The 26567-nt window shown below is 36.5% G+C and overlaps 1 protein-coding gene across 1 annotated transcript in view; it reads left to right on the top strand.

Annotated features, from left to right (window-relative positions):
* The window catches only part of LOC122056613 (transmembrane and coiled-coil domain-containing protein 4-like), a gene marked incomplete in the record, with an annotated part of 120688 nt that overhangs the window by 64500 nt on the left and 29621 nt on the right, over window positions 1-26567 (top strand). Inside the window, 5 exon segments of the mRNA XM_042618640.1 lie at window positions 17822-17885; window positions 17963-18098; window positions 18454-18513; window positions 18592-18674; window positions 18755-18831. Coding sequence (XP_042474574.1) covers window positions 17822-17885; window positions 17963-18098; window positions 18454-18513; window positions 18592-18674; window positions 18755-18831 — 420 coding nt within the window.

Here is a 26567-nt window from a genome sequence, read left to right as displayed (position 1 = left end):
CTTTCTACTTGGACTTTGTCTGCCAAACCTTCATCTCCCAACTCACTCTACTTGGACTTGATTCACCTAGCTCCTAGCTAGGACATTTGTCATTCAAGCCTTCAGCTCTCAGCTGATTCCACTTGGGCTTGATTCACCTAGCTCCTAGCTAGGACTTTTATCTGTCAAGCCTTGAGCTCTCAGCTGATTCCACTTGGACTTGATTCATCTAGTCTCTAACTATGACTTTGTCTGCCAAGCTTTTAGCTCCCAGCTGACTCCACTTGAACTTGATTCACCTAGCATCTAGTTAGAACTTTTTTGCTTGGTTCTAATCAAGACTTAGATCATGCTTGACACCTAATCAGGACTTCGGTTGCCTTGCTCCACTAGGATTTAGTCACTGTTTGACACTTAACCAACCAAGACTTTACCATTGGTTAAGTAACCTGCACCTGCACCGTTGACATAACTGGTTAGATCACAACTAATTTAACTTTAACCATAATCATACATCAAAACTCTGGGTTAAATGTTGTGCACCCAACACCAACAATCTCCCACATTTGGATAGTATGAAAACTAAATTAAAATTTGTAAATAATAATAAAAAAAGTTGAAATTTATATTCAAGTAGAAAAATAGAGTTAATGTAGTTATATATGAATGATCCTGTCCGAAAGCTGAATCAACGGACGCTGGGCACGTGGCGCTCTCCAGGCGGCTGACGTAGATCTCCTGACTATCCGCCCGGGCCTCCGGTGAACCTGCACAGAAGTCGGGCCGGGAAGGGGTTCCCGGCGACGACCCTTCGACGCTCAAGTTAGGCAAAGCTCAATAAGAAAGTGGCTCCAAAGATCGTAGAATGCATACCTCCGGCGAAGGATGAGGGCCTTTATATAGGGCTGGGGGGAAGCGGGTGCACACATACCGAGGTGTACACGTGTCCTCAGCCCATACCCCAGTAAGGGCCTGTCAGTGAGCTCACCTGACCCCATACTGCTACAGTCCAAGCACGTCTTCGATGGGACAGCTAAACCCCCTGTCGTAAGATTTGGAGTATGGCCTAAACGTAGAACATGTCCGCTGTCAGAGAAAGACGTCCTTTGTCTTTTTCCTTGTTCCCGGCCGAGCGTCCGGCCGGCCAGCCTATGCCTTACAGTCTACTTGGGAGATTCTCGGTAATGTGCTTCGTGGAGACTTAGCAGTATGCTACCTCATGTCTTCGGCCGAGCATGCCCTCCGCTCGGCCCTACGCTCCTATACCATGAGCGACGGGGCCTAGCTTCTTGCTGGGGAGCCTTCAGTTAGAACCTGGTCAACCGGCCGGGCGTTCGACCAACCCATATCCGGTCGGCCACCTGGGCATTTGACTTCCGCGTGGCGTTGACTCCTCAGAAAGGGGGTCCCCTGTTCTTACCGCCGGATCACTTGCCTCCCCTTCAAGTCTAGTCGAAGGAGGCGATTAGTCCGACTGACTAGACTGCGAGTCTAGCCGGGCGGCGCATGCGTGGCATTATCCTCCGCTCGGTCACTATGTAACCCAAGAAACGCTCTCCTTTTGCTCCGAACAGACACTTCTGGGGGTTTAGCTTGACTCCATATTTTCGTAGCGTTAGGAAAGTTTCCTCCATGTCTTTGAAGAGATCGGCCGCTCGGACAGACTTGATGAGAATGTCGTCCACGTATACTTCCAGATTTCGCCCGATCTGCTCTTTGAATACTTTGTTCATCAAACGCTGATAAGTGGCTCCCGCGTTCTTTAGTCCGAACGACATCACATTATAGCAGTAGGTGCCGTCGGCTGTAACAAAGCTGACTTTTTCTTGATCTTCTGGGGTGAGCGGCACTTGATGATATCCTTGGTAAGCGTCGAGCATACATATCAACTCGCCGCCAGCTGTGGAGTCCACCAATTGATCGATCCGAGACAGAGGATAAAAATCTTTCGGGCAAACTTTGTTGAGATCCCGAAAATTTTTGCATACTCTCCACTTGTTGCCCGGCTTGGAGACCAATACTACGTTTGCTAGACAGCTCGGGAACTGAACCTCGTGTATATGGCCGGCTTCCAAAAGATTCTCAACTTCCGCCCGGATGATGACATTCTGTTTGGCGCTGAAATCCCTTTTTCTTTGCTTCACCGGCCGAGCGTCCGGTCGGACATGTAGCTCGTGCTGCGCTATGCTCGGCGAGATTCCGGGTAGCTCGTGCGTCGACCAGACGAAGACATCACAATTTCTCCGGAGGCATTTGATCACTTCTTGTTTCTGGTCTGCCTCCAGATCGGACGCAACGAACGTTGTGGCCTCCGCTTGGGTCGGGTGAATCTGCACTTCCTCTTTTTCTTCATAAACTAGAGAGGGAGGCTTCTCAGTTATAGCGTTCACCTCGATCCGTGGCGACTTTCGAGCGGAATTGGCTTCTGCTCGGACCATCTCGACGTAGCATCGCCGAGCTGCTAGTTGATCTCCCCGTACTTCTCCCACTTTATCTTTCACTGGGAACTTGATCTTCTGGTGGAAAGTGGGTCGTCCCAAAATGACGTTGTATTACGAGGGAGAGTCGACTACCACGAAGTTTGCTGTCCGCGTCCTCCTGAGCGGCTCTTCTCCCAGCGAGATAGCCATCGGATCGTCCGACCGGCGAACTTCATTGCCAGTAAACCCGTAGAGGGGGTCGTCACGGCGCAGCTGTACAATTGTAGTCGGTCAAGGCTTTTGAATATGATATTGACCGAGCTCCTGTCTCAATAAAACGCGTGAATAGTGTAATTGGTTATTACCGCTACGATGCAAAGCGTCGTCACGGGCACTTCAACTCCGTCCAAGTCTCCGGCCCGGTCGACTCGTCCACTCGCCCGCTCTGGGCACCGACTACATGGATTGAGCCGGACGCCCGCCTTCCTTTCTCTGTTGGAGTCTCCTCCCGGCCCACCACCATGATGTTGATCTCGCCCGGAAGTGTTGTTTCTATTCTCTTCCTCCCGCGACGGTCTGGCCGCCTCGTATATACGGGATTGTCTTCACGCTCTCGTACGCCGCCGCTTTATCGGGTATAGTCCGCTACGGGGCCTTTGTCACGCCTGACGATGGTGATCTACTACCGCCACTCCGAGGAAAGGGATGAGCAATCAAGGAAGACTCCGACAATCTCGGGTGTTATGCGTGTCCGATGGAATGAGCGAACATGGAGTCCATTTCTTCGGTCTGGGCCGCCGCTACTTGGACACGAGGTCTTGGATGAACGAATTGCTTCGCCTCGTCCTCTTGGCGGTGACGACCAGCGGCTTCCGCTTGGGAGGAGCCCGCCATTGAGTTTCTTCGGCAGCTTGGCTTCTCCACATTGATGTATTCGTTGCCCGGCAAAGATACGATCGTAGTCTCGGGCGGCTTCCGAACGAAGCGAGCGGAAGAAGTCCCCGCCCACGAGGCCTTGTAAACGCGTTCATCATTGTCTCGAGGTGGTCTGGAATGCCCACGGCCACCGTCAACCGGATATAAGCTCGAGCGCTCTCGCTCTTGTTTGATGGCGAACAAGCTGACACTCGTCTTCTGGTAACGCCGACTGCTGGCAAAGTGATGGAGGAAAACCGTACGGAAGTCTTTGAAGCTTGTGATGGACCCGTCCGGCAACCTCCGAAACCACCGTTGAGCCTATCCCGAGAGAGTGGTAAGAAAAACTCGACACTTTACCCCATCGGTATATTGGTGAAGGGTAGTAGTGTTGTCGAATTTACCCAAATGATCGTCTGGATCTGTGGTCCCATTGTATTCGCCGATCGTCGGAGGCACATAGTGCTTGGGCAGAGGGTCTCGTAGAATAGCCTCTGAAAATTGGCGGTTGATCCGCTCGGGCGATACGTCCGCTCGAGGGGCTTTTCCTTTTCTGCTATCTCGTCTCGGCATTTCATCCGAAGATGATCCTCGATCTTTATTAGCTGCTGCGGCTTCAGGCGTGCGGAATAGGGCCCGATGGAATGCTACGGTGGCCTGAGGTGCTTCCGCTCGGCCGCCTGATGCTGATGTTGCTTGCTGCTCCGCCCGCTCAGCTTGTGACTTTTGTCTCTGTTCCATAAGCTTGGCAGCTCTTGTCTCGATCAACGCGTTAAGTTCCTCCGTGGAGAGCATCACCGAGTGCGGTCGTCCAGCTTCGTCCATTACTTCCGATCGGATGCAGGAGCGTTCCCACAGACGGCGCCAAATTGATCCTGTCCGAAAGCTGAATCAACGGACGCTGGGCACGTGGCGCTCTCCAGGCGGCTGACGTAGATCTCCTGACTATCCACCCGGGCCTCCGGTGAACCTGCACAGAAGTCGGGCCGGGAAGGGGTTCCCGGCGACGATCCTCCGACGCTCAAGTCAGGTAAAGCTCAATAAGAAAGTGGCTCCAAAGATCGTAGAATGCATACCTCCGGCGAAGGATGAGAGCCTTTATATAGGGCTGGGGGGAAGCGGGTGCACATATACCGAGGTGTACACGTGTCCTCGGCCCATACCCCAGTAAGGGCCTGTCAGTGAGCTCACCTGACCCCATACTGCTACAGTCCAAGCACGTCTTCGATGGGACAGCTAAACCCCCTGTCGTAAGATTTGGAGTATGGCCTAAACGTAGAACATGCCCGCTATCAGAAGCCTTGCGGCCGGCCGGACACCTATAGTGGTCTACTTGGGAGATTCTCGGTAATGTGCTTCGTGGAGACTTAGCAGTATGCTACCTCATGTCTTCGGCCGAGCATGCCCTCCGCTCGGCCCTACGCTCCTGTACCATGAGCGACGGGGCCCAGCTTCCTGCTGGGGAGCCTTCAGTTAGAACCCGGTCAGCCGGCCGAGCGTTCGACCAACCCATATCCGGTCGGCCACCTGGCCATTTGACTTCCGCGTGGCGTTGACTCCTCAGAAAGGGGGTCCCCTGTTCTTACCGCCGGATCAATGAAGAAATTAAAAAGTAAGGGTTTTTCAAAACAAAATTGGTAAGTTAATAATTTTAAATTTTCTTTACTTTAATTCTTATTTTTTTTTACCTTTCTCTCTTTTTTTCATATATCAAAATGGGTTAAATCGTACAACAACAACCAAGCCTTATCCCATTAGATGGAGTCGGCTATATAGATTTTTGTACACCATTGAGCTCTATCTCTTACTATATCATTATTTATATTTAAATAAATTTTATCTTGTTTTATTGTTATTAATCTTATCATTTTTAGTCTTTTTCATTTGATGTGTGTATTTATCATAGTTTCACATCACCTAATTGAAACATTTATTGATCATCTAAGTGTATGTTTGTACCATCTTAAATATATCTCTCGGAGTTTTCCCTCAATAGATGCAACTCTGATTTCTCATTTCTTATTCTGTCCATCCTCGTATGTCCACACATCCATCTTAAAATCCTTATCTTTGAAACTTTCATCTTCTACTCATGTGCTCGATTTATAACCCATTATTCAGTGTCATATAATATAACAGGTCTAACCGCCATTTTGTAGAATTTCTCTTTAAGTTTTAGAGGTACTTTATGATTACATAAAACACCCAATATTTTCTTCCATTTCAACCATCCTACATAAGACATCTTTATCATCGTTTTGTAAAAATGATCCTAAATATTTAAAGCCCTCATTTCTAGACAACTTGTCATCTACTATCTTAACAATTATCTCATTACGTCTAATATTGTTAAACTTAAATTTCATATATTTTATCTTTACTTTACTAAGCCTAAAGTCTTTCACTTTTAGTATTTCCGTCAAGATTCTAGTTTAGCATTTACTCCTTCATGTGTCTTATTTACAAAAAAAAAAATATTATTTGCAAACATACACCATAGTATTGTGTTTTGAATGTGTCTTCTAGTGAGTTCGTTCATAATTAATGTAAAAAGATAAGGACTTGAAGCCGATCTTTGATATAACCCTGATCGTTACATTCTTATAAATACTTCAGTTAATCCACCAAAAAGTCTTCACTCTGATCGTTACATTCTTATAAATATTCGTAATTAGTTCAATAATGTTATGCTAACATCTCTCTTTTCTAGAATTCTCTTACTCTTTTTTAGAAGCTTTTTTTAAGTCAATATAGATGTTTTTGCTCCTTATACTTTTTAATTAGTTGTTTGAGAAGATGTATAGCTTCTATTGTCAGTCTTTCAAGCATGAACCCAAATTGATTTTCGGTCACTATAGTTTCCTCTATTACTCCTTTTCAAAATTTCATAGTATGACTTTTTAATTTAATACCCCTATAGTTTGCATAATTTTGTATGTCACCATTTTTCTTATATAAGGGAATTAGAGTAGTTACCTGTCATTGATCAGACCTTTTTTTAGTTTTCAATATCATGTTAAATAATTTTGTAAGCTATTCAATAGCTTGTTTCTTTAGGCACTTCCATACCTATATCGGAATATCATTTGATCTAATGACCTTTTTATTGTGCATCCCATTTAAAACTTGTTTTGCTTCTCAAATTTAAATTCTACGATAAAAATTTAAATTTCTATACTCATTTGACCTATTTAAATTATCTAAGTTAAGTTGGTCACCTAAACCTTCATTAAAAGGTTGATAAAAATACGTTTTCCATCGCTCGTTTATTTCTTCATTATGTACTAGTACCCTATTGCATTTATGTTTACTATATTTTATTTGTATAAGATTTCTTGTCTTTCTTTCTCTTACTTTAGCTATTTTATAAATGTCTCTTTTTCTCTTATTTTATCTAATTTTCGATATAATCATTCAAAGTTTCATTATTTGCTTTATTTACTACTTACTTAGCCTCTTGGCTATTGTATATATTTTTTTAAATTTTCCTCTTTCTTACAAATATATAATTTCTTATAAATTGTTCATTTTTCTTTCACTTTATACTTTCTAATTCCACTACCAGGATGATGGGACCTCGCATGGCGAGAGCTTCGTGTATCAGATTGTCATTTTTTTTTATACTTTCTAATTCCACTACCAGGATATCTTATTTGGTTATGCGTGCCCTTTTGACTTTACATTTTAGCTATTATTTTTAACTTTGATACCATCTTATCTCATGTCGTATTAGAGTCATCGTATATTTCACCTAATACTTGTACTTCATTTTTCTCATTAAATATATTTTGCTTTCTAAATCCTTTAACTTTCACCATTTAATTTGTAACACCCCACCCTTCTCACTACTGGACTGTGAGGGCGGAGCACTACTGGACTACTAACTTTACTTAACTAACATTGCACACATGTTGATAGTAATTCCTAAAACTCTCGGAGAACTTAAAACATACAATTAACTAGCAGCGGAAGACTAAATGACTCATCTAATACATTCTACTCAACTCTTTGTTAATAAATTCTTATGCTAAATCCCAAGGCTTCTATAGTCCAGGCATCACACATCTATCCGCACCTCCTTGTCGCCTTCCTTTACTATAGCTTTTCCTTTCCTTTATCTGCAGTAAGAGGAAATGCATCTATAAGCAAAATTGCTTAGTAAGCGCTATCTAACTCACAAAACTCGAGTATGCATGTAAGCTGAAAGAAGTCTAGAAACTAAATGTTCATCTAATAGCAAACGAAACATAGCATACTGAAACACTAAACATGTAAGCAAATCTAAACAACATGTTAGTATATAAGAAAGCTAAACTTGCTGAATTTTAAACTTATGTGAAGCTTATTTCTTTTGTTTGAAAACTTATATTTTAATACTTCAAAATAATAATCAACTTTCTCTTGGGCCCGACAACTATACTTGCTATGCGCGCATCCCTAACTAGACTCGAGATAGCTGGTCCCGAATCTAGTAGGGTTTACTAGGTTATCTAAACCTAGGGACGACTATGGGAGCCCAGCCCAAGGACAATTGAGAGTCCTGCATACTAGGTTATCTAAACCTAGGGACGACTATGAGAGCCCAACCCAAGGACAACTGAGAGTCCAGTACAGTGCCACTGATAAAAGTAAAATACTTGTTATCTTTTAATACTTCTAATATATAATGCCTCGGCATTTTAACGAGCATCTTGTGTGCCAAAATCCCTAAAGTCTTGACTTTGGGATCTACTTAAGGCCTTGGCCTTTTTCTTTCTTTTCTTTATCTTTCTTATACTTGTTAATACCTCTAATAAAAGAATGTTTCTTTAAAAACTGAAATGTTTAAATAAATTCTAACTTTGAAATGCATAAACAAAAATCTGCATACTATGCTAATCAAAATTCTGCATACTATTCTAATCAAGATTCTGCATTCTATGCTTCACTATTTTTGCATACTATGCAAATATAAAATCTGCATTATAAGCTTAATTAAAATCTGCACTATAAACTTACATAAAAATCTGCACTATAAGCTTGATTGAAATCTGCACTATAGGCTTAATTAAAATCTGCACCTATAAACTTAATTAAAATCTGCACTATAAGCTTAATTAAAAATCTGCACTATAAGCTTAATTAAAATCTGCACTATAAGCTTAATTAAAATATGCACTATAAGCTTACATAAAAATCTGCATGATAAGTTTAATTAAAATCTGCACCATAGACTTAATTAAAAATCTGCACTATAAGCTTAATTAAAATCTGTAATATAAGCTCTACATAAAAATCTGCATTATAAGTTTAATTAAAATCTACACTATAGGCTTAATTAAAAATCTGCACTATAAGCACTTAATTAAAATCTGCAATATAAGCTCTACATAAAAATCTGCATTATAAGTTTAATTAAAATCTGCACTATAGGCTTAATTAAAAATCTGCACTATTAGCGCTTCTTATGCTTCGAATTCAAGAAGAACAAAGATCCGAAACTACTCCTACTGCAGGTGAGAAGCACTTACCTTGATTCTTGGACTCACAACCGAACAAAAAGGGCTTCTAGGACCTTGGCCGACCGCCGGAGATGATGCCCTAACTCCCTTTCGTTTTCTGCCCGAGCTCCGCCATCGTACGCAGAAGAGAAGGAGAGAATGGTTTAAGTCATGGAAAACAGAGCATCAACTTATCTCTTTTTATAACTTAATATTTCTGTTAACTCCTTAAATAAATTCGCTACCTTTTCTAAACAGACAAATCCAACATCAACTTATCCCTTTTATAATCTAATATTCTGCTAACTATCTTAAATAAATTCGCTACCTTTTCTAAACAGACAAATCCAACATCAACTTATCCCTTTTATAATATTCTGTTAACTATCTTAAATAAATTCGCTACCTTTTCTAAATAGACAAATCCAAGATCAACTTATCCTTTTTATAATCCAATATTCTGTTAACTATCTTAAATAAATTCGCTACCTTTTCTAAATAGACAAATCCAAGATCAACTTATCCTTTTTATAATCCAATATTCTGTTAACTATCTTAAATAAATTCGCTACCTTTTCTAAACAAAAAAATCCATTTGCCCACCTGGTCAGCCGGGTTTTGACTGAGTCAAAGGTCGCGGGTTCAATTCTCGGCTTGGATATTTTTTTGTCGAAACTTCCTTCGTTTAGTAAAAATACCAAACGACCTCCAAAAATTACATAAAAATACTCTAAAAATTTCTAAAAATCTCTAGAATATTTCTAAAATATTTCTAAATATTTTTAAAAACTTTTAGAACTCATAATGAGAAAAATTGGGTCGTTACATAATTGTAGGAGTCGTATATATATATTTTTTCTATTGATACTATACTTGAGGCGTATATTTAAAACTACTAACCTATGTTGGGTAGTTAAGATTTCTCTAGGGATGACCTTGCATTCTTGACAAATTTTTCTATCCCTCTTTCTAACTATAAAGAAGTCAATTTGCGATTTATTATTCTCACTTTTGAAGGTGACCAAGTGTTCTTCTTTTTTCTTAAAATATGTATTAACTAATATAAGGTTATATGCTATCATAAAATGTAATATAATTTTTTCTTCTTTATTTCGCGTTCTAAACCCATAATCCCTATATACCCTCTCATATTTCTTATTTTTAATTTCGATATGCTCATTTAGATCGTCTTCTATTAAAACCATTTCATTTGACGGAATATTTTGTAATACTTCATTTAGGTCATTCAAAAATTTTAATTTGGTAGCTTCATTTAATTTTACTTGAGGTGGATATATGCTAATTATGTTAATAGTTCATTCGTCACTACTATCTTGAGAGTTATAATTCTATCCCCTTTTCTAACTACTCCTATAATTTCATCCTTTAACGAACTATCTACAACAATACCCATTTCATTTCTTGTTTTACACTTTTTTTTGTGTATTATAACTTAAAACCCAAGTTTTTTATTATCTTTGTCTTCTTATCTATCCATTTTCTCTTGTACACCCAAAATATTAATTTTTCTCCTAATCATCGCATCTACTACGTCTATTACTTTATTAGTGAGGGTTCTTATATTCTATATTCTAAATATTAGATTATTAGTTTTCCTATAATATTTATTTTATCCAACCTATGGTATGAGAACTCTTGCCTATTTAACACGACATCCAAGTTCTCATGGAGATGGGACGGTCCTTGTCGATATGTTATAGTCGGACTTGCAATGCGAACTTTTGCATTTTTAGCACTACACCCGAGTTCTGGAGATGTATCGGTACTTGCCAAGACGTTACAGTAACATGTTCTTTCTAGGGAACAACCTAGCGTTAACATAATAGTTTAATGGATCAATTCATTAAATATTTACCATAGTTTAACGCTAGCTGACAACCTAACACAACTCTCCTTTATCCGGGCTTGAAACTCGTCATGGACAGAGTTAAGTGAATATTGCAAATTAAATCAAGCATATAAATGAGATGTAATAAATTAAGAGAGAATTCAAGTGAAATCATAGGTAAGTTATGGTCAAAAGATTGGAGAAATATAGTAATTCGCAAGTTAAACTAGAATCAAGCATAGTCAAAAGCAAAGTCAACTATAAATCAAAATAAGTAAACATAAATAGTAGAAGTCAAATGATAAGTTGACATAACGGGTAAGTTATATTTCAAGTCAATATACGAATCCAAAATATAATAGAAGGAAGTCCGGAGAGGTCCAAAATAAGTCAATCAATCAATCATCATTCATAAAGTGAGGAGGGGACTACTGCCTCACAAAGTGGGCATGCATTATGCCCATAATCCCTTGTACATCACAACTAATATCAGTGACAATACCCTCGAGTCTAATCATCCTATCCTCTAATATCAGTGGAGTTGAAGGTGTTGGAGGTCTGGGTAGCTTGGCTAGTATCTGATTTGGATCCTCATCAAACGCAGCGAGCATCTCGTCAATCCTTGGAGATCCAGGGGTCTGCCTCCCATCCTTTGTGATTAGGGTGTTCTCTTTGAGGACCATCCTAGCTAGAGTAAAGTTCCTAAGTGTTATCCGAGCAAACTCTATGATAATTGTTTGATGTTACCTCGGTTAACATCAATGCCTAGGGATACAAAGAGGCGAAGTAGAATACGGCAATACAACATGTGGACTCGATAGCTAGTGGATATGCTAAAATGATGGATGAACTCGATAGCTAGTGGATATGCTAAAATGATGGATGATGGAACTAAAAATGATTAAACTAACAAATGAGTAGTAAGGTCTCTAGTGTTAATAGGCAAGATACATGAGTATATGACCTTGTACAACACGTATTTAGCGGCCCTAAGCTGGCCTGAGCTAAAGTTGACGACGGTAGGAGTTCGTTCGCCACTAAAGAAATAAGTATAGATAAGGTCTAAGGTAACTCAGAGTAGGCGCCAAGAAAAAAGGGTAGACTAGTAAAAGGGAAGCAGTAGAATGTGGTGGTGGTGGGATATATCTCGAATCGATCTCGAATCAGGTTAGGCGTGAAAATGATGTCAACGCCTCTAGTTTTGGAATTAAGGGGAAGTTGTCCACCTTAGTTAAGTTATTATAGAATTCAACACAAAGATCGAGGTTTACTGACAGGTCGTAGTAAACAAGCATGGAGAGACCATAATAGGCTATGATCTCGTGAATGTCTGCATAGTGATCGGTAAAGAACTTCGAGATATCTAGAAGGTATGGGAAGATATGCATACTGGTCATGTCTATGCCTATGGTCCTGATAGGGAAACCTGGGATGGTGAGAGGTACTAGCCTCGGTCGTTCTACGTTTGGGTCTAATAATAATTGTAATAAGTCAATAAAGTTTAAGATAATGACGAGTAAGAAATATTATGCATAATAGGAAGATGGAATTGAAATAGTTGAGTCAAAAATGTTAACTACACATGATGTTGTCAAAAGAAAGCTTGAACTCAAGATAAAGACTTACTGATCGACCGGGTGGGTACTTGGTCGGCCCCGTGTGTCTAATTAGGGTGCCCTTTTATGGTCATACGGGTGAATGTATTAGTTATATGGGCGACTTTATACCTAATTTTTACTGTCGTAATAAATTCGACTTTTTGAATACGGGTGACTATGTGGGGCTAAGCTCGACCGTGTACCAACTTTTGACCTACCCTAGTCAACGAGATTTGACACTGTCCAGGCGATAGGAGTCAACGATGTTGACTCTTTGAATTTTACCTTTCTAGCTAAATTCTTCAATCCTACCTTAGGTTTATAAGTCAAATTTCCGAAAGTAAGTTAATAAGCAATTCAAAAGAAATGAAAGCATGAAAAATGAGATTTTATAAAAACATCTTAATTTTTATCAAAATATATTTTTTAGACCATTTTTTAAATATCCAACTTTGATTTTGGGCTTGACTATCTATAAGAAAGAAGCATTTAATCGGTTGGTTAAGTTAAGTTAGAGTCTCTAACTCAATCTTATAAAAAATTGAATTGTTAACACGTGAAAATTACCTAACTCGATCAATTTAAAATTTTTTGGCCCAATTCACGTTGATGCACTGATATAAGCATTTGGAATTAAAAACTATAATCCTAAGCATTTCACATCTTTCTATGTTTTTCAAACACAAGCAAGTTATTGCTTAGTGTGTTTTGTAAGATGCTGACTGCCTAGATCTATAGGTACATGCAGTCTACTTAGAACCTAGACTAAGTTCATTTTCAAAATAAAAGTAAAGCAAAATATTGATAAATATATAGCATTAATAGAATTTTTTTTTTGCCTTTTCAAAATCGCATTTATTTTGAAAATGAGAAAAACATGTGAACATGATTTGAATCAATCCTAGTTTAAACATATCTAGAAGTTAGCTCCCCTAAATTGGAACTCAAACAGATTTTAATTTAACAGTTGAGTTACATAGCAAACATTGACATTAATAATTTATGTTGTTTGGGTACCCAACATCATTTATTTTCTATTTAATTGACTAAGCATGACTTGGAACAAGGCAAACTTACTTTTAGCATTTCTTTTGACTAAGGTAAGGTAAGAAACGTGATTTTGACTCGAGCTAAACCCAAGTCCAGTTTTATTGTATGCAGTTCATCTAGTTCCAACAATCATATCTAAGTATTTTGTCCCAGACGTGAACTTGCTCAACGTAGATTTTAACTCACCAACTTGGTTTTTTCAAATTAGAGTTCTCTTCCTCAAAATTTGACACTTGAGTTGAGTTTCCAACTTGACTAATCTAAGTCAATGAGTCTAAGTTAGTCTTTTCTTTAAGGTCCTTTCCTCCTTAAGTAAAGTCTTAACGACTTTTATTTTGTTAGAGTCTTAGTCAAATAAGAGATAGTACCATACAATTTTTCAGTTAAAGGGTCTGTTACCCTAGTCACCTTTAGGACTTTCTTCTTTTTCTTCTTTTCTTCTTCTCTTTTTAGGTTCTTTCTCTTTTTCTTCTAGTAACGGGTAATCGGTTCTGAAGTGTCATTTTTCCTTGCATTCGAAACATCGAACATTCGCTAGATCCTTCTTGGAAATTTCCTTTTTTATGAATCTTTGGGTGAACTTCTTTCGGCATATCATCCTTTTAACTAAGTGTGCAACTTCTAAAGATAGGTCATCTTCATCAGTTGTTGATTCGAACTCAGATTCAGACTTGGTCTCTTCTTTCGATTTAGATCTTGGCTTGGATTTATTGCAACTAAAGTTATACCCTTCTCCTTTGATCAAGAAGTTTAAAATCACAAAAGAATTCATCTAACTTTATAATAGACAGATCCTTGGATATTTTGTATGTATCAACCCCCACAAGGTAGTCCTTAGAAATGCTCTAAGTGCATACTTAATCAAGTTGTGATTTTCGACTTGTTCGCTGATTGCATGGATGTCGTTTAGGATTTCTTTGAAGTGGCTGTGTAGCTGACTTATGATTTCGTTTTCTTTCAGCTTTAGAGCTGACTTAATAACAAGTCCTTTTTAGCGGTTCGTGAATTAGTTGAACCTTCGTGCACCTTGATTAATTTTTCCCAAAGTTGCTAAGCGCTGTTGAACGATCCAACTTTACTTAGTTGTTCCTAAGTTAGCCCGCATTGCAATGTAGTTGTGACTCTAGCATTAGTTTGAACCTTTTTCTTATTGTCGCTTGACTAATTTTCAAAGTCAACTAGGGTGCCATTTGGATTTGTAGACCGTTCAAAGTTTACCTTTATTATAAGGTAGTTCTTAATATCATTTATAAGATCCATTCTCCCTTTCCAATAAGTGAAATTGTCGTCAATGAAGAGAGGACGACGAGTTGTGCTAAATCCTTCATACAAAGACATTTTTTCCATGATTCTTACAAATTTGTTCAAGTTGTATTAAGGTTTAGGACATGATATGAGTTTGGTTTGTGTTTGGTATAGTGTAATTAGGATTTAGATTTAGGTTCGAGCTAGGCTCGGATTATGCTAATCAATTAATTATTTGCTTTGTCACAAAGCACAAAGTTTGCTCTATATTAGATTCAGGTTTTATTTTAGGCTAAATGAGCAAGAGTTTTCGAAGTTAGCTTCCCGATAGTGGCAAGATACAGAGGTCTTCTGAGTATTGGAGCAATGACCACTTCTTAAAACAAAGATAGCTTAAGAATCTAGTGCTAAATCAACTTTAATACAATGTCTTTGTCTAATTAGTTTAGAGTGAGGTGAGTTAGCTTCAACTAGTTCCACTTAATTAGATGTACCAGTTAGGGTACTTCTTATCCAGTCTAAACATGCACCTAACTAGATTTTCCTAGCGTATTATCAGCTCAACCCGTTCTGATATCAAATTGTAGAATAGAATTCGACGCTTGACGAGGGTGAATAACATTACGAATTTTGAAATGAGCAGATTGTAAATAAACACAATTGAATCAAGTGGAGTAGCACAACGGAAATAAAAATTACTTAGACTGATTCAATCAAGTAAGACAAAGCAATATAAGCATGCAAAGGATTTAGCTAACAACTAAGTATTCAAGCAGTTGATCAACTAAAATAGAAATATAGACATGCAACAATTATAAAATATGATTCTTATTTTTAATTTACCCATTCTAGAAAATTTCTAGAAATGGGAAAATCTTACAGAAAAAATCCTAAAAATTATGCACAAATATAATCAATATCTCAACACAAACAAATGAAAAGTGTTACTCGAGTGTTCTAGGGAATAAGCGCAGCCTAATAGCATTTGCAGAGGCACTATTGTATTCTAGGGTTTCATAAATTTAAAAAATACCTCAATGCAAATTTAGGTTGTCCGTAGGTGTGCCTTCAAATTGGTGTTATTAGATCATGGAAAGTAATGCAGGCTTCAACCCAAAATTGTTTGCATCTACCGGATGTCTAGTGATGCTAGACCTCAATCCTCTGCTGCTAGGTGCGGTGTAGTCCTTTAACTCTTGTTCTGTCATCGGCCATGATTGATGTTGCTTGTTCTTACTCCGCCTCTATTCGCTTTTGTAGGTTCCTTCTTTTATGGAAAGTTCTTTTAATTTTGGAATCTGCTGGCAACATAATTCTCGATTTAACACCTTCGCATAAAAAGAAACTTGTTCACTTGAAAAGGAAAGGTCAAAAAGAGCAATAGAATATGAAAAAAGAAATAAAAAGGAAAAAATTTAGATTAGTCAAATTACAAATAGTATTAATATCAATAAGACATAGTCCTCGGACAACAAAAACTTAACGTGTGATTTCCACAAGTGCACGGTCGTCATCAAATAATAATATATCGTCCTCTGAGATCGTGGAGTTCAGTACTAATCCAAGTGCAAAATAGGCTATCTAGATGAATCGAAATCGAGAGAGTTGTTGTGAAAGAAAAGAAATTAAGAAAGCAAAAGTGAGAAGTTGTGAGAAAATCGATTTTAAAGGCAATTTTAGGACTTTGGTTTCACCTCGACTATCCTTGATAAATTAGTTGTGAATCTCTCTTTTACCTCCATATCGATCAAGCTATCCTAAGGTAGCCAATGCTCCCTTTCGAGTTTACACTGGTGTTTCTAGCCTAACGTGACCTTACTTTCATGGTAGCCGTACTAGGATGATCGCTTTTTAATGGAGGCACTTGTCACAAGAACCCTACAATCCCCTAGACCGCAACCATTACCTTGTGACGTCGAATCAAAGTAAACCTTTTGCGCTTTGTGATAGCCATGATATCCTCGAGAGGGCTTGAATTGCTTTTGAGAACAATTCCTCCAATCTAGTTATTATAGGTCCCAGATCAAAGTTCGTCTTTCAATTCTGCCTCCTCACCCCAAGGTGACATATTAACATGTTATGTATGTTAGTAACTAATCATACTATTATCATACTAGGTTTAAGATAATTGTTATGTATAACGACTGAATATCCTTGTTTGGTCAACTAGGATGGCCAAGTTAGTTTGTCCTCTAGAGTATGCCAAATTGAGATTATAAATAGACGTCCAGAATATACAAGAAACTAAGAATTACAACAATCATTCTGCAAGTTCTCTACAGGCAGCACAACATTTAAACAACTAGGTATATTTTAATATTCTTTTTAGCTTGGCTTTCTGTACTTTACTTTAAATATTTTTATCAAGGCAAATTTTGTAAAGGTTTCTTCGTCACTAAAAGAATTTTAGAAAGGAGAAAGTATTGTGGGCTATTGACGAGGAGTGATTCGCCTAATGAGTCATTGAAAGTTTATTCTATTAGTGTTTGAAGATTGAACTAGATTTGCATTCACTTCAACCATATTTCTAATTCAGTATGATAAAGAACTAATTTCAAGGTCTGAGATACAAGATTAAACACAAGAATAAGTTTACCTTGATACAGTTATTCAAAGAAATGGAAAGCCTATATTGTACAACTGTGGACTTGATAACACACTTCACATCATATTTTGTAGGCAAACTGCCAATTTTTGAGTCAGTTTGGTCAAGTCAGATGGGAACAATCACATCATGATTCTTACAGTGTTCTTGTTATACAACAAATCAAATGCACTATAAAAGAAATATGCCAGTTTCCTCTTTCTTACAAGATTGGATGGACAAAATCTAAGGAATTTTGATACTTCTGTTTGACTTCATCGTTTAATGCTGAGAAGAGCAGGAGTTTCTGAACATTTACAGAGGCATTCAATATAAGAATTTACTGCCTCGTGTACTAATTTCACATATTAAGCACTGCCATTTTAGATTAGTGGAGCCTCTTTGTAATTTGATAAAGTCATTCTTGTTTGTGTTCATCTGACTTGAACAGGTGCGACCATTTACCAGAGTATTTTTTGAAGTGAGAAAGTTCAAGAAAATATTCAGATGTTTCCCTTTGCTAGTCATACAACACTCCAACAGAAAGCCTTTAGATTATTATCTGAAATAGTGTACATGAAGTTCTAATGATGTCTTTGGTTTTTTTTCTGGAAGCATGATCTCAGATTTACTATGCTAGAAAATATGCATTCCACAGTTTTCTGTTTTTAATTGAATTTTATTAAAATGACAGATATGCTCTTAAGTGGGAATCCAGGAACATAATTGCCCTGAGCACTGCAATTCAGGATTGGCTTACATCAAGTGAGTCTTCAGAATTCAACAACTTTAGCCTTTATTGCATGACTCTTCTTTTTTAAAATTTACCATTGCTGATGCAGCGTTAACGATGGGGTTAATGAAACAAGGTGCAATGATGACTGTGCTAAGCTCTCTTATGACTGCACTAGCATGGCCAGCTACCTTAATTGCAGCTACAGATTTTATTGATAGCAAGTGGTCAATTGCTATTGATAGGTACATGTAGACAATATCGGTTACCGTAACTAGTAGATAAATGGATGTTTTATGCTGAGATAAGCTACCTCTGAACTGATATACAAGGAAACACCCAAGATAGAACTCTATTTTGATTTGCATAGAAATTTGTTTCATTGTGAAAAGATCATTTTGTGGTGATACATAAATTTTGTATGCAAGAGAGGAACAAATCTATTTTCCAGTTGCATATAGTTTCCAAGTCTGAACTTAATCATACCAGAATTATAGACAGGTTAAATACTTTTTATCAATCTCTTTGGTAGATTTTCATTATTGTAATTTGTAAGAAACTACTCATGAGAAATGATTTATCATCTATTGCTGATTTTAGGTCGGATAAAGCAGGAAAGCTTCTAGCTGAAGTGTTGTTAAAAGGATTGCAGGGAAATAGGCAAGATTATAACTTAACCAGACAGTTTCCTCCAATTAACAGATCTCAGATAATTCTTTTGTTCCCTTGATTGCCCAGGCCAGTCACACTTGTTGGCTTTTCATTAGGAGCTCGTGTTGTATACAAGTGCTTGCAGACACTGGCCACATATGAAGATAATGGTGCAATGATACTTCTATTTTTCTGTTTTCCTATCCTTTTTTATTAACTCATTTAATCTGATCTACTTATAACTGATCAGAGGGAATTATAGAAAGAGTTGTCCTTCTTGGTGCACCTGTATCAGCCAAAGGTGAGCAATGGGATATTGCAAGAAAGGTATGGCCATCAATATATCCATATGATTTCTTAATGTTGTATGAAGATTTTTCTTCTCATTTGGTGTTTTCTTGTGCATTATATTGCTAAGAATAAACCATACATGGATTAATACATATAAAAACTTCAAGTAATTATGGCCATGATCTCCTCAACCCTTATTCATCCATGCTTCTAAACAATATTGAAGCCCCCAGGGCGTAGCACAGACGGTGGGCGCATGGTATCTCTGGCGTAATGGCCAGGGGTCGATTCTCAGGAACTGACGATCTGGAATTTACCCCGCCATGCGCCTATGGCCTGTGTACCTGCATGAACCTCCCTCCATATCCGTGGGGCCGGCACTAGGGGGGCCGCTAAGGTAGCGGATCTACCTTTTTTCTAAACAATATTGAAGCCTTCTTCCTTCATCAAGAGGGTGATTGAAGCCTTCTTTGGACTAGTGGCTAATGTAAAGGCGCTTCTCACCTCTAGTCTTCATGTAAGCTCCTCTTCATCCTATTCTTTTTTTTCTCCTCATTGGAGCCACCAACACCGTACGATCAGCACAGTTGGAATAACACAAAACAATCTTAGTTGGGCTGAGGACTTAGATGTATGCCCTTGGTCTCTATCCTGCAAAGAAGCTCCCTCATTATTTATGGTGGGAATAATAAGAAATTATGGCCATGAGAAATTCATTTGAGGATTTCTAAAATAAACTAAAGGAATGTATATTTTACTAATTGCCCATTCATAGTACTTGACAAAATAGTGGTTTACATAAACAAACTACTTGCTATTAGATTTGAATAATAACACCATGTTTAAAATTGATTGAAATGAAAATAATTATTATTAGGAAATGAGATAATTTTTCCTAGGAAATGCAATAGATTAATCAAAATGGTACAAAAATATATTTAGCTTAGTTTGGTTGATGCAATAAAATAATATAGGAGTAGAATAAGAATATGAAGTTCTGGTCTCATTTCTATTTATGGTTTGTGGAAGTTGTGTGATTAATTGACAAGTAATCTCCATAATACTAAAATTTGCCAAGAAATATATTTGTTGTCCTTCATATGTTGTTATCCATCCCCTAGCTTGCCCATTTCATCCAACCCACTTGGCCATAGCACTAAGTGGAGTTGAAGATGGTTAAAGGCTATGCAAGGAGGACCTTCAAAGGTTAATTCTTAATCTTTTTCTTTTAGCTTCCATTTATACTCATCTTGTAAAAAAGGTTATAAGAGGTTTCTCCACTCTAGAAGAAGTTTGTAAAGGAGAAAGGTTAGTGCGCTTTCAGTAGTGAGCCACTGAAGAGTTATAGGTCATAGTATAGGGAGTAGGAATGAGGGTCGAACCACGTCAAGCAGAAGTGTTAGCGTTTATTTTCTTGTTGTATCTATTTTAGCTTCATTAATTGTTTTGGTTAACCTTGCTAAACAATTAGCAAGAGCACAAGTATTAGTTATAGATCAAGTGATATTCACCCCCTCTAACCACTCAACCCACCTAACCTACTAATCCTAACAGTATCAAACTCTTTGGTAATCTGATTTCTCCCCTTGGTTTTAATTGGGGAGAGTGTAAGGTTATATTTTGTTGAGAGATTCTTAGTTTTTGGGGTCAATCTTATAATCTTTTGAAAATCTAATTGGTCTAGGTCAAGGTTTTTGTCTTGAGGAAATCCTATCCATTTGAGTCAAAGTTTTAATCTCTGTGAGATGGCATCTTCGGTTTGTTAATGGTTATTCCTTTGTCTCGTTTAAAATGATTGATGTAGTGGATTTTGATTAGGGTTGCATACCCTATTATAGGTTGTGAAATAGGAACAATCTCTCTAAAGCATGTTATATATTAACACTGTTTCTTTTATTCCTTTCACATTTTCTCATGCATTTCATTTTCTTCGGCTATCACAATATATAAATTCACATGTGTACACTCTTTGAAATGTTTTATGTTGGGTTTTGTAGCAAAATCAAGCATTAAAACGCAGCGGGAAAAAGAACCCACTAGAGATCCATACAAATTCTAATTAGATCGTTGGTGTGAAAAGTTACGTATTCGATGCATAGAACCTTTGCAAATCTAGAGAGTCAAGCTGATCTAATCATGATTAGTGTTCGCGCCTCTATGGTATCCACACGGGCATAATCGTCTCCAGTCTCATGAGCACAATTGGAGTCTGTTGTTCTTCGTGTAGTTCTAGCTACCATGCATATATATAAGTTGATATCAAACCCTAACTTTTAGGGTTATCATAATCTTATCAAACTCAACCACCAAGTGTTATCTACTAAGACGAATAAAACTTGGCCAAGTCTTATCTAATAAGACACTATCTAATAATGTGGCCAAGTCTTATCTACTATGATATTATCTAATAACGTAGGCTTCATTCGTTTAGCTTGTTTGAAAAATCCAAATAAATATTAGATTAACCATTAATCCAATAAGTTTAAGATCCTTAGATTAATCTAATAATTTAATAAAATCTAATTAGATTAACCCATTAATCTAACAAGTTTAAGATCCAGAATTAATTTCAAACTTAAAATTTAGACCCACTTTATTTTAATCATACTAAAATAAACCAAACTCTAAAATTGATGTGCTCTCTATATGTGACTCAATAGGTTCTCATAACGTTAGCAGTGACTCTAAGATCTCATTTTAAAGAAATAAGCAATGAGTGACATCTAGCAATACATCATAGCTAGCCAAGTGATGAGAATGTTGTAGATTCAACCTAACCTGTCTATGACTATTCTAATGTATAACTTAGTCCTTTTGTCTAAGACATTTAGACTGATTTATGAGACATAGATCGTATCATCCTCTTACCAATCTATCTGTTCTTGATCTCTAAGTAGACTTACTTAACCAAATAAGCTTAATATCTCATATTGACTTATTTGAGCATGACCATGAATTTTAGTAGTACTACTTAATCAAGGGCCCCACAGACGTCACTTCCATTATATGGAAGGGGCATTCCATCTACATCACTCATATCCCTCCGCATAACTCATTGCATATCCCGTGAATGATGTTATTATTAACCTTGTTATAGGTGACGTTTATCAATACTAAAGTACAAAATTTCCTATGTAGGAACCATAGTGATTTCAGGTTTATACTAATAATCACTATAAGAATATTTATGACACTCATATAACAATCCATGAAACATTCTCATGGCAAGTCAATTCAGTACATAACTTACATGCTAGTCTCAATACATTAATATTTCTCTTGTATATAAATACTTGACTAGGGATAATTGAGAGTAGTGCTCTATATATCTATCTCTAACAATCAATTTAACTATTTGATATAACAGAACCTACCACTTTGGACATATTATATTTATTCAAATTTGCACAGATATAAAGTAAATATAATAAACACAAAATGCTATTTTTATTAAAATATGATATATTAGTTCATATCAATCATCTCATGATTGACTCTTAGGGTTGACACTCACATTTTAGCTATCTATTCACCCTTGCTCTAGTCGAGCTGTTTGATCGTACACATTTCTTGTTAAGCTTCTTTATCATCCACGTCTATCAATCTAGTTGAGAATTCTATTTCATGTTAAACTTCAAATCGAGCAATCTAGTCACTTCCCTATTCATTGCTTCTTGGTGGACAAGCTACATGTTGCTAGGTGTATTCATTGCTCAACATCGTCCTTAGGAATCCTAGCTATATTTTGCACATTTTAATGAAAATATCTTTAAAGTTACATAGTTGCAATAATCCCTCACCTCAACCTTCTTTAGTTTATAGCTCCTAACTTTATATATACTCCTTTAAATCCATTCTCCTTGGATGGCGTATCTAGTTTTCTCAAAGGTTGAAGTTAGACTACACCTCTATTATAAGCCTATAACTACTTATTTGATTGGATCAACCCTAACTACACTTACCTCTTCGAGTTAAAATTTCAAAACCAAGTGGTATATTGAGACAACTTTAACTTAATCAAAGCCTACCTATATGTTGCAGGTGAGTGTAATACCATATACATAATGCATGGATTCTCTTCAACCATTATAGTTAGATCAACTGTTTGAAGAATCCTTATGTCATTCCCAACAAATCCTATCTACGTGGTACTTTTTAGCTATAAAGTTACTTTGGGTAAACCTATCTTTAAGAATGCATTATTGTACAACACATTGACTTAACACTTGTTGTAACGCCCCTAGTTTTTCTTTTTATAATAATACATAAACTGCGGACATCACTTACTCATTCTTCCATAACAGTTTCTTAGTTCAAATAAAATTACTTAGACGGTTCGAAAGAAAACATAACTAAATGCGGAATTTTTAAACTGGGTGGTCTTCGGGTTGTACTGCCCTTGTTCCGAGCTGGCTCAATGCCTCCTGTCTTGTTCACCTCATTGTCTGAAAAAAAAGGTTATAATCTGTGAGTCGAGAGACTCAACATGTTCAAAACGGTGTTATGCATTAGTTAGCGACTATAATCTAGTGTACTAAGGAAAACCACATACAAGGTAACTTGGGATCTCCCTACTAGCATACTATGAACGTAAGCATAGACATCGACATAATCATGAGAGCATAAACATAAGCATGGTAAATGACCTAGGCATAATGATAGACTTGATCATGAGCATGTACATAAGCATAACATAAGTCTAAACAAACTTAATCATGAGCATATATGTAAGTATAACATAAGTATATTTGTATGGTATAAATATACACATAAGAATAAACTTTATCATGAGCATATACATGGGTATACATGAGCATGGGCATAGCATATTGAACTTAACATATTTGTAGCATATCATGAACCTAATACATTCATAGTATATCATGGACTTAACGTATTCATAACATAATATGAACTTATACATAGCATATCATGAAATTAACATATTTGTAGCATAACATGAACTATACATAGCATATCATGAACTTAACATATTCATAGCATAACATGAATATGAACTTAGCATATCATGAATCTAACTTATTCATTGCCTAACATGGAAACCGATATTGGGCTCTCTATGGGGCCTTGCCTCGTAAACGGGATCCCTCTGTGACTTTTTCCCTCACAGTATTCCCATCAAATCCTCATCATTTCAATATTAGGCTCCCTGTGAGACCTTTTCCCGTAAACGAGCTTCCTTTGGGGCCTTTTTTCGTAAACGGGCTTCCTCTGGGGCCTTTTCCCGTAAACGGACTTTCTCTGGAGCCTTTTCCCTCACGGTATTTTCATCTTTATCATTATCATTATTACAGTCAACTTACCCGATATTGGACTCCCTCTGGGACCTTTTCCCGTAAACGAGCTCCCTCTGGGCCTTTTCCCGTAAACGGGCTCCCTCTGGGCCTTTTCCCTCGCGGTATTCTCATTTAGTAATTTTCATTATCATGATAGGATGTAAAAGGAAACATAACATCCACCTAAACCTAGATCATATTAAGATATCATAATAAGATATAAGAAAGAACATGAACATGATCTTTAGACGCAAGCATGCAATTTTACATATAGCCTACTAATCTACCATGATGTGGAGCAAGAACCAACTTGAACTTATCTAATCTAGAGATTTGAAACCTAGACGTAGCATATATACATAGTCATCATAATAAGTAGAACATAAATCAAAATCGTGAACTCATTTAAGGTACCTAAACATATATGAACAGAGGAACTAACATAAAACATGATATGAAGAAATCGTAGGGTGGCATCATGATGAATATGACCTTGAAAACAGAATTTAAAACTACTCTTAGTAAACTAAAATTTACTAGTTTTGTAAGGTGATTTGAGCATAGGAAAGTTTCCTATCTTCTAATGGAAAGCGACTAGAAGCATGGCCCCAACTGTAATGCAACATTCATATTCATAACTCTTAAAATAGAATTTAAACCTACATTTATCATGTCCGAAACTTGCAAGGTCTATAACTTATTTTGGGCATGCATAGTTCTCTAGGGTATACAGTTAGTGAAATATGAAACAACTCGTTGAGCAAGATCATGATGACTAAAGCTCTAAAACAGAATTTAAAACTCACCACAATAGAACTAAAAGCCGCAAGGTCACAACATAATTCCAGATTCGTTAGTCAGTGGTATAAAAATTATATGTAATTCATCTTTGATCCGAAAAGGGTTCTGTAAATTGGTAATGAAAGCTAACTAAATTTCCTACATTTCAACAGAAGACACCGAAGTGAAATTCACCTATTGAGGCTAATTTACACCACAATAGAACCAAAAGTAGCAAGGTCACAACATAATTTCAAGTTCGTCAGTAAGTGGTATACAAATCATATGAAATTCATCATTGATCCGAAAAGGGTTTTGTAAATTGATAATGAAAGCTAACTAAATTTCCTTTATTTCAACAGAAGATATCGAAGTGAAATTTGTTCACCCATTGAGGCTAATTTATACCACAACAGAACCAAAGGCAGCAGGGTCACAACATAATTTTAGAATATCTATGAAACATCAACCCAATCTACGGTACCCGAAATTCACAAGACATAGAAGCTAAATAAAACAAGAACATGGTTGAGAACATGCCTTTGATTCTTTAGCTATTATCTCTCTCTTCTTGTTTTCCCTTGGAGCTATGAAACCGGTGCAACTTGATGAGGTGGGGGCTTAGGGCCAACGATAACAAGAAAGCAAGGTGGAGTTCTAGATAAGGGTTTTATATAATGTGGAAGCTTTAAGACTTGGTCTAAATTTCTAATTCCTATAAATTTTATATAAAACCTCTTACTAAGTTTTTATCCTTATCCTTTATCCATATCCATAATTATATAAATTTCATATATATATATATATATATATATATATATATATATATATATATATATATATATATATATATAATTTGCATTTGATAATATTGTAGTTCTTAGTCATTATCTACAACATATACATTTTATAGGTTGTGTATATACACATGAGGCATATAAGTTGATATACAAATTCTTATATTTTTATTTAAATACTAGATATATTTTATAAATGTTAAGTCCTATATATTCTTTTTATAAAACTAAATACTAAGTCTAAATAGAAACCTATATCCATGGATACATAATAATGTATAATTTATAAAACTATAGTTTCTTAATTTATTATGTGCACGTTCTGTATATATTAATCTTATATTTTCCTTATTTAATTCAATGCTTTGAAATTTATATTATACATTTTATATTACGTAATATATTATCTATATTTTATTTATATATTAATTAGATGAATAATCTTTAAAATTTATACATATTAAGTTTTATCCCTAAATACTAAGTCCTTTAATTCCTATATACTAAGTTTTATCCATTATTATAGTTTCTTAATTATCATACACACGTTATATTAAATTTATACTCTATAATTTATTATATATATCATACATATATTATATATTATTTATATTTCATTTCCATTATGATTAGATGGATAATTTATACACATAAATTATATAAATACTACGTCTTTATATATTTGTATTTTATTACTTTCTTAATATAATTCACAAATTCAAATTTCCTATATATATATATATAATTCATAAATTAAAATGTCATAATTTTTTAGTTATCATCTGCACGTTTTAATCTTATAATAATTATTATTTTTATAATTTATACTATATACTCTATAGTATATTATTTATATGGATCAAATTTCTTTGATATATATATATATATAATTCATATA

This window comes from Zingiber officinale, chromosome 1B (genome assembly GCF_018446385.1).
Source record: "Zingiber officinale cultivar Zhangliang chromosome 1B, Zo_v1.1, whole genome shotgun sequence".
NCBI lineage: Eukaryota > Viridiplantae > Streptophyta > Magnoliopsida > Zingiberales > Zingiberaceae > Zingiber > Zingiber officinale.
This window is presented reverse-complemented; position numbering and strand designations above follow the sequence as displayed.